At 37.7% G+C, this 15,042-nt stretch overlaps 1 protein-coding gene and 1 pseudogene across 1 annotated transcript in view; both read left to right on the forward strand.

The window, feature by feature from the left end:
* PRKAR2A (protein kinase, cAMP-dependent, regulatory, type II, alpha) overlaps window positions 1-15,042 on the forward strand; it is a 122,891-nt gene that overhangs the window by 54,956 nt on the left and 52,893 nt on the right. Inside the window, exons 2-3 of the mRNA XM_006873655.1 lie at window positions 4,978-5,013; window positions 11,416-11,468. Of these exons, the coding sequence (XP_006873717.1) occupies window positions 4,978-5,013; window positions 11,416-11,468 (89 nt within the window). The remainder of the gene's footprint in view (window positions 1-4,977; window positions 5,014-11,415; window positions 11,469-15,042) is intronic.
* Window positions 1,191-3,342, forward strand: LOC102829282 (annotated as a pseudogene).

Raw genomic sequence — 15,042 nt, forward strand, 5'->3', positions numbered from 1 at the left:
TTAACAACCTGCAATATGTAGCTGATATAACCTGGCTTGCTGAAAATGATGATTTAAAATACTTACTGATGATGATCAAAGACCACAGGTATAGGTTGTATCTCAATGTAAAGAAAACAAAAATCCTTACACTGGCCACTAAATAACATCAAATTAAAGGAGAAAAGATTGAAATTGTCAAAGACTTCATTTTACTTGGATCAACTATCAACGCTTATGAAAGCAGCTGTCAGGAAATCAAACAACATATTGCATTAGGCAGATCTGCTGCTCAAAACCTCTTTAGTATTCAAGAGCAAAGATGTTAGTTTGAGGACTAAGGTGAGCCTGACCCAAATCATGGTATTTTCAATAGTCTTATATGCAAGTGAAAGTTGGATAGTGAATAAGGAAGACTAGCAGAATTGATGCATCTTGGAGGAGAATATTAAAAGTACCATGGATGGCCAGAAGAACATACAAATCTGTGTTGGAAAAAGTACAACCAGAATTCTTCTTGGAAGCCAGCAAGGTGAAACTTTGTGTCTCATACTTTGGATGTCATATTATCAGGGGGGACCAGTTCCTGGGGAAGGGCTTCATGCTTGGTAAAGTGGAACACCCCCAACAAGTTAGATAGGCACAGTAGCAGCTGCAAGAGGCTCAAGTGTAACGACGATTGTGAGATTGGTATAGAACCAGGCAGTGTTTTGTTCTGTTGTGCCTAAGGTCACTGTAAGTTGGTACCAACTCAACAGCACTTAACAACAGTAACAAATCATTTCATAATGTGTTTTGTAAATTTTGGGTTGTCCACTTTTGTTATGTAGGGCCTTAGCTATGAAAATCCTTGAACTGAGGTTGAAGATTTATTTAAGCTAATGTACATTTCACATGGTTGAGGACTGACATTTATGTCTCAATCTCTCCCACTTCCCTCAGTCTAAATGTCAACTTTATGAAATTAGAGGTCTCTGTTTTTTTTCCTTGATGTCTACCAAACTGTCTAGAAGGGTGCATTAGCACATACGAGAAAGTTTTTAAAAGTTCACGGGGAAATGGAATGACAAAATAATGGAACCCTTCCCTGAAATTTTTGAAGCCCCTTGTATTAGTCATTTAAAATCTATTTGTTGGCCCGCTGCCTCCCTGACCCTCCTGCAATGTTTGACTCTGGGCTCCCTCCCAGCTATCGTGCCCGCCTGCCCACCATGGCTGACAAGGAAGCAGCCTTTGATGACACCGTGGAAGAACAGGTGATTAATGAGGAGTATAAAATATGGAAAAAGAACACCCTTTTTCTTTATGATTTGGTCATGACCCATGCCCTTGAGTGGCCCAACCTAACTGCACAGTGGCTTCCAGATGTAACCAGACCAGAAGGGAAAGACTTCAGCTTTCATCGACTTGTTCTGGTAACACACACATAAGATGAACAAAACCACCTTAAGATAGCCAGGGTGCAGCTCCCGAATGATGATGTTCACTTTGATGCATCACACTATGACAGTGAGAAAGGAGAATTCAGAGGTTTTGGCTCAGTTAGTGGAAAGATTGAAATAGAAATCAAGATCAACCATGAAGGAGAAGTAAACAGGGCCAATTATATGCCCCAGAACCCTTGCATTATTTCAACAAAGACTTCATCCAGTGATGTTCTTGTGTTTGACTACACGAAACACCCTTCTAAACCAGACCCTTCTGGAGAGTGCAATCCAGATCTGCGTCTCCGTGGATATCAAAAGGAAGGCTATGGGCTATCTTGGAATCCCATTCTCAATGGGCACTTGCTTAGTGCTTCAGATGACCATACCATCTGCCTATGGGACATCAGTGCTGTTCCAAGGAAAAGTGGTGGATGCAAGACCATCTTTTCCTGGACACACAGCAGTAATTGAAGATGTTTCTCTGCTTCATGAGTCTCTATTTGGGTCAGTTGCTGATGATCAGAAACTTATGATCTGGGATACTCATTCAAATAATACTTCCAAATCAAGTCACTCAGTTGATGCTCACACTGCTGAAGTGAACTGCCCTTCTTTCTACCCTTACAGTGAATTCATTTTTGCCATAGGATCAGCTGACAAGACTGTTGCTTTGTGGGATCTAAGAAGTCTGAAACTGAAGAGTTGCATTCCTTTGAATCACATAGGGACGAAATATTCCAGGTTCAGTGGTCACCTCACAATGAAACTGTTTTGGCTTCCAGTGGAACTGATCGTAGGCTGAATATCTGGGTTATAAGTAAAATTGGAGAAGAATAATCCCCAGAAGATGGGCCACTAGAATTATTGTTTATTCATGGTGGTCACACTGCCAAGATAATCTGATTTCTCCTGGAATCCCAATGAAACTTGGGTGATTTGTTCTGTATCAGAAGATATATTGTGCCATGCCCCCAGGGGTTTAGTTAGCAGAATCACAAACCTGTGGGAGAGTGGTTTCTGTGCCAGTAGGCTGAAGAATAGGAAGCCTGCTGGTGTCCCCTGAGGCCAGGATAGTGCTCACAGCCATGGTGGGAATGGGAAGCAGGCAGAGATAAGGGAGCTGCATACTGGTAACTAGCATTTTCTGCTGTGCACATTCCATCTGGATTGGAAAAGATCCAGCCACCCACTGGAAGAGACAAGAGAAGGATACTAAGACTTTCCATGACCTGCCATGCAAGTAGTTACAGGTCCAGCTATTTTGCATGGTTTTGTTTCTATGCAAATGAGACTGAATGGCTACCTATGTGGGAAGATCACAGCTCCCAAACCCTGATACCTGTTATGAAGGTAGGCTGGCTTCCTTGGAGATACATGACAGGTCCTATCTATCAGACACTGGATAATTACTTTAAAAATACTGGGATCATAAGCTATATAAAATACAAATTTGAATGCTGAAGTTAATAGAAATACAAAAGAGCTTAGTTTTCAGGTCTGGAACTGAACTCACCCCCCATGCCTCAGTTTTCAGCCAAACAATAGACAGGTCTCTAAGGGGAACAATAACACTAGAAAGGTGCACACACCTTAAGCTAATCAACCACTTAGATCAAAAGGACAGCATTTATCCACAGACAAAGTTTGGAAGGGTTAGGAAGGAAGGAGGAAAGGAATCAGGAAACACAAGGAAGAAGGAAGTGAGATGTGTGATATTACATGGAAAGGAATGCAATATTGAGATGGGCAAAATGTACATGAATTGAGGAATGGAGAACTGATCTGCTCCAAAAACTTTCACCCAATTTACAATAACAAGTTTTGTTTTAATGCAAAAAAAAAAAGATATATTGTGCAAATGTGGCAGATGGCAGAGAACATTTATAATGATGAAAACCCTGAAGGGAGTGTGGATCCAAAAGGACAAGGGTCCTAGATATGTCTGTACTTGGATTTTAGACTCCTCTTTTTTCTCTTAACCAAGAGATAGATTTTAACACTGAAAAAAAAACAACAAAACAACAACTATTTGTTGAACTGAATTTATTGTCTTTCTTTGCTGTTAATAGCTTATTTTGCCTAATCTACCCTTTTACTAAGGATCCTGAAAATGCGATAGTCAACTTGCTTTTAACTGAAAGGTCTGTAGTTAAAATCAACCAGTCATTCTGCTGGAGAAAGATCTCGCAATCTGTAGGATAACCCTGTGTAGCAGTTCTCTGTTCTATAGAATCACTGAGTCAAAATTGACTTGAATGGCATACAATGACAACAACCACTTTTTCACTGGGAAAGGAGTGAGTAAGAAATAGACTTCCCTTTCTACTAGTAATAACTATGGTTTTCTTTTGAATTGTTGCCTGTTTGTTCTAATGTAAGACTTTGGCTGTATTTGATGCAACAAGATGATTCTAGTTTTATTCAGCTAAGTGAGCATTTACCTCCTTCCTGGGCCTGTTTTTGCTTCAGAGGCCTTTTAATGAGTTTGGCAGTATGAACCATCTTCAATTTTGCACGAATTCTCAAGTTCCTTTTTAGGGAATAGCAAGGCACATTTTATGTATTTTTTTAAAAAACAGAAATATTCAATACTTATAAAGGTAAAACTGTATTCAGATGATACTATTCAGTAAATTAGAATTTAGATAACCATCAAATACACACATGATATGTGAAAAGTGCAAAAAAAAAACCTCATGAAGAAGAAAGTTATTTTTAATGTAAAAATGCTTGACTTCTTTTTCTGACTATTATACTGACCATGAGTAGGAGAAAACCCACCCACAAAGGGAGCTATAACTTAATGGTTAATTTATTTTACATTTTAATATACCATACTGTAACAGTTGCTAACAAATTCTATGCATGGTGACCCCATGTGTGTCAGAGTAGAGTTGTGCCCCATAGAGTTTTCAGTGGCTGAATTTTTGGTAAGTAGATCTTCAGGTCTTTCTTCTGAGGTGCCTCAGGGTGCCTTTTAATTAGCAGCTTAGTTAATCATTTGCACCATTCAGAGACTTCCATTTTAGTTGTTGCTGTTGAGTGCCCTCAAGTCAGTTCTGACTGATAGTGACCTTGTATAAGGTTTCCAAGGAGCAGCTGGTAAGTTTGAATCACTAACCTAACCTTGTAGTCAAGTGCTTTATCCTACAGCACCACACCAAGACTCCATTTTAGTAATACTCATTAAATGATTTTAAATGAAATTTGCATGAGATCTGGAGATTATCTTTAAAGATATTAAAGAAGTAAAATTTGCTACTTTTTATCCTATAATTACAATACATTTTTATTTTGCTTACTTGGTATGATAAAAATTAGATGGAACCTGGATGTGAACAGAAATAAACATGCCATTTTGTGTTGAAGTTATGGATACTCTATTTTCAGTAAGATATTTTATTGCCTTTATATGATCACTGAGCAACTACTTATGGTTGAGTATGAACTGACCCACTACATGGTATTAAGGTGTTTAATTCTATTGTCAGAGATCTTTGTAAAAGGGAGGGTAAAAATGGGGTCATGTGACATAATGATCACTAACTGTTACTTCATTTTTATTTTGCAGTTCCAGCTCCTAGCAGATTTAATAGGCGGGTATCAGGTATGTATTCTCGTCCATTACATACTACTAAAATGAGGTAAGATTATCTTTAAAATAAAAATAAACTGATCTATGAAAAGAAAAATAGATATGTTTACCGCATTACAGAACATTAAGCTAAAAGTAAAATTACCTATCATTCTTACATTTGATTTTCATTTTTATATTTTACATATATATATATGGTGGTGGTAGGGATGTGCCATGGAGTTTGTTTCAACTCGTAGTTATCCTGTATAGAATTTCCAAGGCTGTAAATCTTTACAGGAATAGAAAGCCTCATCTTCTCAAATGGAGGAGTGGCTTATTACATTCAAATTGCTTAACTTGCAGTTAGCAGCCCAACTCATAATCCACTATGCTACCAGGGTTCTTTATGTATATATGTGCATATTTTTATATTGCTGTAACTAGTGTGGTTTGTCTCTTTGCATCTATGCCATGCATATTTTTTTCACATTCATACTGTGGTTTCTAAAAGATGCTTTATATATCTTATCATTATTTCTCTGTACTGGGCCTTTTGCTCCCTGCCTTGCCCATCTGTTTTTCTATTTTAGATTATCTTGCCCATTAATTCCTTTCATACACCTTTTTGAGCCACTAGAATTATTTTCTCAGTTTAAAGTCTTGAAAATGAAATTCTATGGTCAGAGACCAGGTAAGCATTGCCTTGGCTTTTTCTGTGTGTTGTTTTCTGAGACTATCTACAGAATAGGTCTCGGGGAGAAAGACATCTTTTTCTACCACCATCTCACTGATATGAAAGCCATATTAATTTAGTAGATGTAATAGGACTAAGTGATTCAGATGGTTTCATTTGGCATTCCTTTGATCATTAACAAAAATGAATGTTTTCTAAATTTGGGATAAGTGTATTTTCTTCTTTGGGACTGATTTGATAATTTTGTTCATTTATCTACCATGGTCTAGATTAAAAATAAATAAATTTGAGTAAACTTTCACAATTTTTAACCTATTGAAAATTTTAATGGAAAAAATTTTCTGATCAATTGTGCTTATTTATATATTTTTGTAGAAATGAAAGGATTCTTTTCGTAAGCACATTTTTAATGATTCTCATTTCTGGGTGAAGGAAGCAGCAATTAGAATTTGGAAAGAAAAAATTGTACTTTATAATCTGTTTTGTTGTCATTTTGTACACTTTCATACTACTGTCTAGTGACATCTGCTGGAGAACTGAAGCAAAATAAATTTCCTCTGACAAGCGTTTGTGCAGGAGATATTTGAGAACTTTTCTCAATAGTTCTCAAGTATCTCCTGATACACAGTATTGTTCTTGAGGTTGTATAAGGGATTACACAGACCCTGGGCCTACCCCATATAACTTGTGTACTGAGGCAAGCCCCTGATGTGCAAAACTATCAAATAGTCATTTAAAAATGGTGTTTTACAGAGGAAGATGAAGGAATTCGTTTGAGACCAGGACCAGGGGAAGTGGGCAAAAGGAGGTACATCTGCAGTTGAAAAGAAAAGAAAATTCAAAACTAGAGCATAATGTTTCCCACAAACATATTAGTAATTTCAATAAAAATAACTCTTTATTCAAGGTATGGTCATATATCTTTAGACATGAAGACTATAGTTAACATTTCCTGCATCACTATATTAATGTCTAAAAATTGAAAAATATACCAAATTGATACAGTGTTTTCCTCCAAAATCAGAGAAAAGCAAGCCTGGAAATAGCCTAACTGAAGACTACTGTATTTTTGCTAATAACAAACCTTCTACATTTGTTTGCCAATGCTCTCTTTCTCCCTCAGATATTTTCATAATAGACATTATGCAATTTTTTAACATAATCACTGTAAACATTTTTTTTAGCATAGTGCATTTATGTAAATGCCTCCTAAGCTTGGGGGGGAAAAAAAGCAGTTGGCAAGCAAACATAGAAGTGTATAATTTGCATAAAAATATAGGACATGTGGTGTGACACTGTAGGATCAATACTGGACTGCAACCCCAAGGTCGGCAGATCAAACCCATCAGAAACCCTATGCAGGGTCGCTGAGTCTGAACTGACTTGATGGGCACTTAACAACAAAAACAATAGGTATAATTATTACTAAAATAGCCTGTCATCTAAGGGTTTTTTTTAAATTTTTAAATGAAAATTTTTATACTTACCCAAAATTATAGAAAATAAAGCTACACCCATGTACTCATCTATCCCCTACAATGAAGACTTTTAAAATGCCTTATTCTAAATAGGTACTTTGAAATTTTAGACAAGGAATAACATTTGGGATAGATTGGATAAAGGTCACTGTTTTCATTTCATAGTGTTGTTATAGCAAAACACCACAAGTGGGTGACTTTAATGAACCAAAATTTATATTCTCATAGTTTATTTAGGAGGCTAGAAGTCTGAATTCGAACTCTAGGGTAAGGCTCTCTCTGTTCACTCTGGGGGATATCTAATGATAAAAAATTAAAGAAGGAAATTAGTGGTGAATCCCAAATATTTCCTTTAGAAAACTGAGTATCATGACTACATTAATCAAGATCAGGAGTGCAAAGAACCAAGTCGCTTGCAGTTTAGCATGGTGCTGGTTAGCTACCCTCAGTGCAGTTTCCCCAATCTCCTACTAAAATATCTATGAAGATGCAAAAAGTAGCAACAAGAATTGCTAGGCCAGAGAGAGAGAAGGACTGTGTGCTGAGGGGTGGGGGTGGGGAGGTAGGAGGTTGGTTGATGACGCATGGAGGCGATTGTAACCCTGTCAATGAAACTATATACGATAGGATGAATGTAAATCTAATGTTTTCCCATGTAAACTATCACATAATTCACAATAAAAACATTAAAAAAAAAAAAGAGTGGCTAGGAACTCAGGAAATCTTCATTGATTTTAAGAGCAGATCCTTGTGGCAACAAAAAAGACTTGGTGAAAGGCAATGAATCATTACTTACAGCTCATTGTCATTTTTCTGGCTCAGTGAACTAAAGCCTACATAAACCAGTGGCTGGTCAGAACATCACTTGATGCAATTTCACGGGCTAGAATGGTCTCTGTCTTCTCACCTCTCCCCTCCCCAATTTTTCTCTATTTATTTATACCAGGCCCCTGTTAGGCAGGCAGAGTATAGATGGCATTATGGCACATTAAAGTACAGGCATGGCTCATACAAGTAGAGTATGATAGGTAGGTAGTCTTATCTGCAGAACATGCTAGAAATCAGCATTTCACATGTATCCTTAGTTATGATAATCTCTGAGGAAGGGAAAGCTTAAATGTGGCTATATCAGCATTGCAGTGAGTAAATGCCTTCAAAAAACTGGGAGTTAAATTTGGTATGTATCAATTTGTTTCCTAGTTGTAGATAGATGAGGTGTTTTGGCCATCACACAAATAAGTTGAGAGTAGGATCAAGAACCAGTTGTTTCCTTGTCTGCTAACAAACACTGGATCTGGATATACCATTCCTTAAATTTTAGGAGAAATAAATAAATAAAGAAGACCTAAGAAATATAACAGTGACTCTGAGTGAATTTTGTACATTAAGGATATAAGAAGAATGAAGACTAGAAGGGTCTACTGAAAAATGCTCAGTAATTCATGAGAATTTGATTGATGTCTTTATGAAATATGAGTAAAAAGTCAAAGGAAAAATGGAAACTATGAAACAAAATGCCAAAGGAAAGGATAAGCTGAGATGAAAAATGCAATAGAAAATACTATTGTTAAGTAAGGGCAAAAATCTGTGATGGTATGCAGCCTTGAAGAAAAGATAATTGTTGAAAGAACTAAGATAGAGAACAGAACTAAGATAACAATAGTCAATATCCCTGAAAACTAGAACAAAGAAACAGAAGTAAAAATAGTCATAGTTCAAGGAATCAGCATTTACTGCAAGCTAGGCACGTTGTCTACTTGAATCCTTAGGACAGTCTTTAATATGCAGAAGAGAAAGTAAAGAATTGCAGTACGTCACCCCAGATCACACAGCTAATGCAAATAACTGAGCATTAGAAGAAGCATTTCCAGACTGAAATAACCTGTATTGTGAAAAAGGAACACGTTTGCAACTTTCTGGGTAATACTAGTGATCATATCAAAAACCCTTTTTATTCATTGTCTTTTGCTACTAATGCCTAAGGATAAAAATTTTTAAGTCATGACTTATACTGACACCAGTTCTAATCCTTATTCCATTTCATCTTTGTATGTGCTTTCTCTTCAGTAAAAAGCCTGATTCTCAAAAACATTTTTGTACTTTATTTAGTTAACACTGCAGTGTGTACCTGTTCCCATAAAGATTTATAGCCTCAGAAACCCCAGATAGTAGTTCTCCTCTGCCCTCATAGGGTTGTTAATGGGTCAGAATCTACTCATTGGCAGTGGGTTGGGTAATATGCACAGAAAAGTTTTGCAATTGCTGTACCAGCACCACTACCAATGCAGTTATTTTTGTCCTTGAACTGTATCCTACTGAGGTGGATAGTCAAAGTACTATGTTCAGAAGCTACTTGAAATAATTTTCCTTTCCTTCTCTGAGAAAAATATGCATATTTTTTGTTATCTGACACATGATTAAGTTCACTTGTTTCTCTTTGTATTCAGTTTTAGGATCCTCCTCATTGTTGTTATATGCCATTAAATCGATTTGAGCTGCTGACCTTTTGGTTAACAGTCCAGTGCTTATCCTACAGCACTACACCAGGATTCCAAAATCCTCCTACCCTTATGAATTTAATTTTATAAATATGTAAAACATCAAAAGGGAACCCAGGTGACACAGTAGTTACATGTTCACTTGCTAACTGAAAGGCCAGTGGTTTGAACCCACCAGCTGCTTCTTGGAAGAAAAATGAGGTTATCTGCTTCTTTTAAGAGTATTATTGTTGTTGTTAAGTGTCGACAAGTCAGTTTCCACTCATAATGACCCTGTATAGGGTTTCCAAGCAGTGACTGGTGGGTTTGAACTGCTGACCTTGTGGTTAGCTTGTTATTAAATGCTGTGGAGTTGGTTCCAACTCACAGTGACCCTGCATAGGGTTTCTGAGAGTGGCTAGTGGGAAATCCTGGTGTGGCGCTATGGGTTAATGTGCCAGAGCGCAAAGTCATTTGAACTGCAAGATTGGCAGTTCAAGCTCACCAGTTGCTCCTTGGAAACCCTATACCAGGTCGCTATGGGTTGGAATTGACTCTACGGCACTTAACAACAACAAGAAGTGAATTTGAGGAGCCCTGATGTGGTGGTGTGGGTTAATATGCTGGACTGCAAAGTTGATTTGAACCTCAAGGTTGGTAGTGCAAGCTCACCAGCTGCTCCTCAGAAACCCTATACAGGGTCACTATGGGTCAGAACCAATTCGATGGCACTTAATAACAACTCTGCATTTCAACTGCTGACCTTGTGGTTAGCAGTCCAGTGCTTATTGAAGAGCAACACATGGGACAGTTCTACTCTGTTCTAATAGGGTTTCTGTGAGTTGTAAACAGTCAAAGGCAAGGGGTTTTTAAAACATCAAAATTATATTTCTTTAGAGAAGTTTCATTCTCTTCACTATTCCTTCTTTCTTGTTTTTACCTTCACTCTAGGAAAATAGTTTTGTTGATTTTGGTTTTATCCTTTCCTTGTTGCTTTCTTTACATTTTTTTACCTCTACAGAGGTAACATCTATTTGTTTGACCTTGCCTCTGTCACAGAATTTAGTTGGTGACATATTTCATTTTGTCTCTCTTATTTGAGATTTCAAATAAGAGCTGGATTTTCATCCCTTAAAAGAATGCCTAGCACTAGTGGATATTTAATATATTTGCTAATTGAAAAAGGAATTTTAAAAGATCTTAACACCTTTCCCCCTTAAACAAATAATAAATAAGGGGGAATCTGATGTAGACCATGCAGACCCGGTCAGGAGTTCAAGTCCCTGTGGGCCCAAGCGTTGCTGACCGTCCAAACCATAGGCTCTGAGGATCAGACTTTAGCCACCTAGCAGACATAGCAAAATGTCCCTTATCTGATTATTCCGTTATGCTGGTTAGTAATTCCATACATGAGCCCTGGATACCCACAGATAAATGTAAAAATCTTCCCTAAAAGCTGAGACTGTAAATTCCAAAAAGGCAAAGTTTTTCCCAAAAAAAAAAAGCTAAAGAGGCTAGAGAGAAACTCTGTTAACTGATAGTATGTGGAGGGGATTATAATCAATGTAATGAAACAAGGTATATGAATGTGTGAATGTGAAACCAATGATGTGCCCTGAAAACTTTCACTCAATCCGCAATAAAAACCTTAAAAAAAAAAAAAGATCTTAACACCCTTCTGAAGAAAACAGTGAATAAAAGGAAATTGTGTTCACTTATTTTTTCCAGTAAAAAGCCACATATGTTTCATTCATTTTCTTCTTTTTCTTTTCTTCCAATTTAGTCTGTGCTGAGTCCTATAACCCTGATGAAGAAGAGGAAGATACTGATCCAAGGGTAAGAGCTTCTGTGCATATTACAGTGGGGATGTTATTCCTCCTTCTCCACACCAATCCCTCATCATTGCTGACAGTCATGTAAATACAAGTTAAAATATCAGTGCAATGCCATTTTTTATTGAACAGATTGACAGATATTAAGAAGAATGAGAACACCACTGGTTGAGGGGATTGTAAAAAGGGTTGCCTAGAAGTGGCCGTTAGAAACATGGTCGAACCTACTGACACATCAGTTCATTGAATGAACATTTATCCCTACTAATTGAATTCCTCCCAAGGATATAAAAACAGGGATTGCTGCACTGTTGTAGCAACCTAAATGCTCCAAACTAGGAATTGTTTTTAAGTGGTGTCCAGTCGGCTACAACTCATACTGACCCTATGCTCAACCGAGTTACACTGCCCAGTGCTGCACCATTCTCATAATTGTTGCTATGCTTGAGCTCATTGCTGCTACCACCGTGCTAGTCCATCTCATTAGGGGTTGCCCTCTGTTTTGCTTACTCTCTACTCTATCAAGCATGATGTCCTTCTCTAGGGACAGGTCCTGCCTGATAACATATCCAAAGTATGAAAGCTGAAGTCTTGGCCATCCTGGTTTCTAAGGAGCATTCTGTTTGTACTTGCTCGAAGACAGATTTATTATGGTATTCCATGACACTTTTAATATTCTTTTCCAACACCATAATTCAAATTCATAAATCAGTTCGTCTACAGTCTTCCTTTTTCATTGTCCACCTTTCACATGAATATGAGATTGTTGAAAATACCATGGCTTGGGGTAGTGTGTTAGTTAAGGTTTTGCGTCAGTTTGACCAAGCTATTCCCAGTGGTTTGTCAGTTAAGATGCGGTTAGCCCCATGGTGAAACCTTGCATAGTTAACTCTGTGATGATTGGCTGTGGGCAGTTAATCAATTAAAAGGATGTTTCCTTGATGGTGTGGCCTACTCAGAATATAATCAACATGCAGGAAAACCCTGCTCTCTTTTCCACTGGTGACTTGGAACTCTACAATTGTGTAAAGCCACTTCCTTGATATAAACTTCTCTTTTTATATCTCTATACATATATGTTTCACTGGTTTTGCTTCACTGGAGAACCCAGCCTAACACAGTCAGGCTCATCTTAGTCCTCAAACAAATAACTTTGCTCTTGAACATTTTAAAGCGATCTTGTGAATTAAGGTTTACAAACAAGATCATCAGTTTTACATTAAACAAATTACATACATTGTTTCATGTCAGATGATTGCAATCCCTTCAATGCAACAACAGTTATCCCGCTTCCTCCCTGTATATCCTATTTCCATTCCACCCACCTTCCCATCACTTCTCAACTTTGTCTTTTGGTAAATGTTGCCCTTTTGATTCTGAATGACTGACCATTCCATGGTGAGCTTACCTTACTAATGCTTTTGTTCCCCCTATATACCTAACTTCTGCTTGGCTAAAAGTTGGGACACGAGGGTGAGTTCCTTTCCAGACCTGAAGGGTGGTCAAGGACCATAGTCTCAGGTTCCTCCAGTTTCTTTCTGACCAGTAAGCCTGATCTTTTAAATAATTTTGAGTTTTGTTCTACATTTTCTTCCACTCCATCTGGGACCTTCTAATGTGATCCCTTTTACAGCAGTTGGTAGTGGTAGCTGGGCATCATCTAGTTTTTCTGGTCTCAGAGTCATGGAGACTTATATGTTCCATTAGTACATTGGACCAAGTGATTCCAAGTCTCTTCAAGTCTCAAGACTCTTCATTTTTCTACACATGGAGAGAGCAATAGCTACACCTTAGATGGCCACACAAGACCTTTTAAGATCCCATATGCTACTAACCAAAGTAGAATGTAGAACATTGTCTTTGTGGACTGTGCTCTGGACCATGGTGTCCACTGAGACTATCGTTCTGAGCCCCCAGGCCCAGCAACTCATTGCCTTAACGTGTGATAATATCTAAGAACTTTTCATCATTTTGCCCACTGTATGTGCCACAGCATTCTTAGTTGTGTTTTCAGGAAAGGTAAATACCCATGTACCAATATCTTCTTTCAAACTCTTATATGTAAGTGGGCTATATAAATATATGTTGTTGTTGTTAAGTGCCATCGAGTGGGTTCCAATTCATAGCGACCCGGTATAGGGTTTCCGAGGAGCAGCTGTTGAGTTTGAACCTCCTACCTTGTGATTCAAACTGATCTTGCAGTCTAGTGCTTATTCTACACTGCCACACCAGGACTAATTCACTCTCTCTATATATAGAAACAGATATATAGATAAATGTTGTTGAGTGCTGTCGAGTCAGTTCCAAGGAGCTTGAACCATTGGCCTTGCTGTTCAAACTGACCTTGAAGTCCAGCGCATTAACCCACAGTACCACATCAGGACAATATATATATCCCACTCTTCCTCTATACCCATTCAGCCTGTGTATTTGCCCATGTATCTACCCAAAGAACATTGTTGACAGTTTACCTCTGTCCCCTTAATCCTTACATACCTTCCCCTGTCTTCACCTGTCCATCATTCTGCAAAGCTCCCTCTTCTTGTATCATTTGACTGCTTGACTGCTGCTTCCATTAGTACTAATTATGAATTCAAGCAAAATGAAAGTTTTTGACAACGTTAATCTTTTCTCTACTTACCATAATGATATTTATTGGTCAAATTGTGAGGATTTGTGTTTTCTTTACATTGAGATGCAACTCATACTGAAGACTTTGGTCTTTGATCTTCATGAGTATTTTAAGTTCTATTCACTTCTCCAACAAGGTTGTATCATCTGCATATCACAACTTGTTAATGAGTCTTTCTCCAATCCCGATGCCACATTCTTCTTCATATAATCCAGTTTCTTAGGTTATTTGCTCATCATACAGATTGGATAGTATGGTGAAAGAATATAACCCATGGTACACACTTTTCCTGATTTAAAACCATGTGGTATCCCCTTGTTTTGTTTGAACAACTGCTTCTTGGTTTATGTGCAGGCTCCTTATGAACACAATTAAGCGTTCCAGAATACTCTGCAATGTTACCCATAGTTTGTCATGATCCACACAGTCAAAAGTCTGTGTATAGCCATTCTTTCTGGTACTCTGCTTTCAGTCAAAATCCACATGATGTCAGCAATGATATCAGTTTTTCTACATCCTCTTCGGAATCCAATTTGATTTTCTGACAGTTCCCTGTCAATGCACTGTTGCAACAATTTTTGAATTATCTTTTAATGCTTTCTGCATTATTCAGCATTCTGTCCTCACTGTTTTGTTGTTAGGTGCCATCGAGTCAGCACCGATTCATAGCAACTGTATGCACAACACAATGAAACACTGCCCAGTCCTGGACTAACTTCACAATCTTTGATACATTTGAGGCAAAGATCAGCTGGCTGTATGTGAATGGGTTAATTTCTGGATTCTCAATGCTGTTCCATTGATCTATGTATCTTTCATTGTACCAGTACTAGACTGTTTTTTTGTTTTGTTTTTTTCTTAAATGTTTTATGTGATAGTTTACATGGGAGAACATTAGTTTTACATTCATTCTATTGTATATCGTCTCATTGCCATGCTTACAATC

The sequence above is a fragment of the Chrysochloris asiatica genome, unplaced genomic scaffold, assembly GCF_000296735.1.
Source record: "Chrysochloris asiatica unplaced genomic scaffold, ChrAsi1.0 scaffold00246, whole genome shotgun sequence".
Classification (NCBI taxonomy): domain Eukaryota; kingdom Metazoa; phylum Chordata; class Mammalia; order Afrosoricida; family Chrysochloridae; genus Chrysochloris; species Chrysochloris asiatica.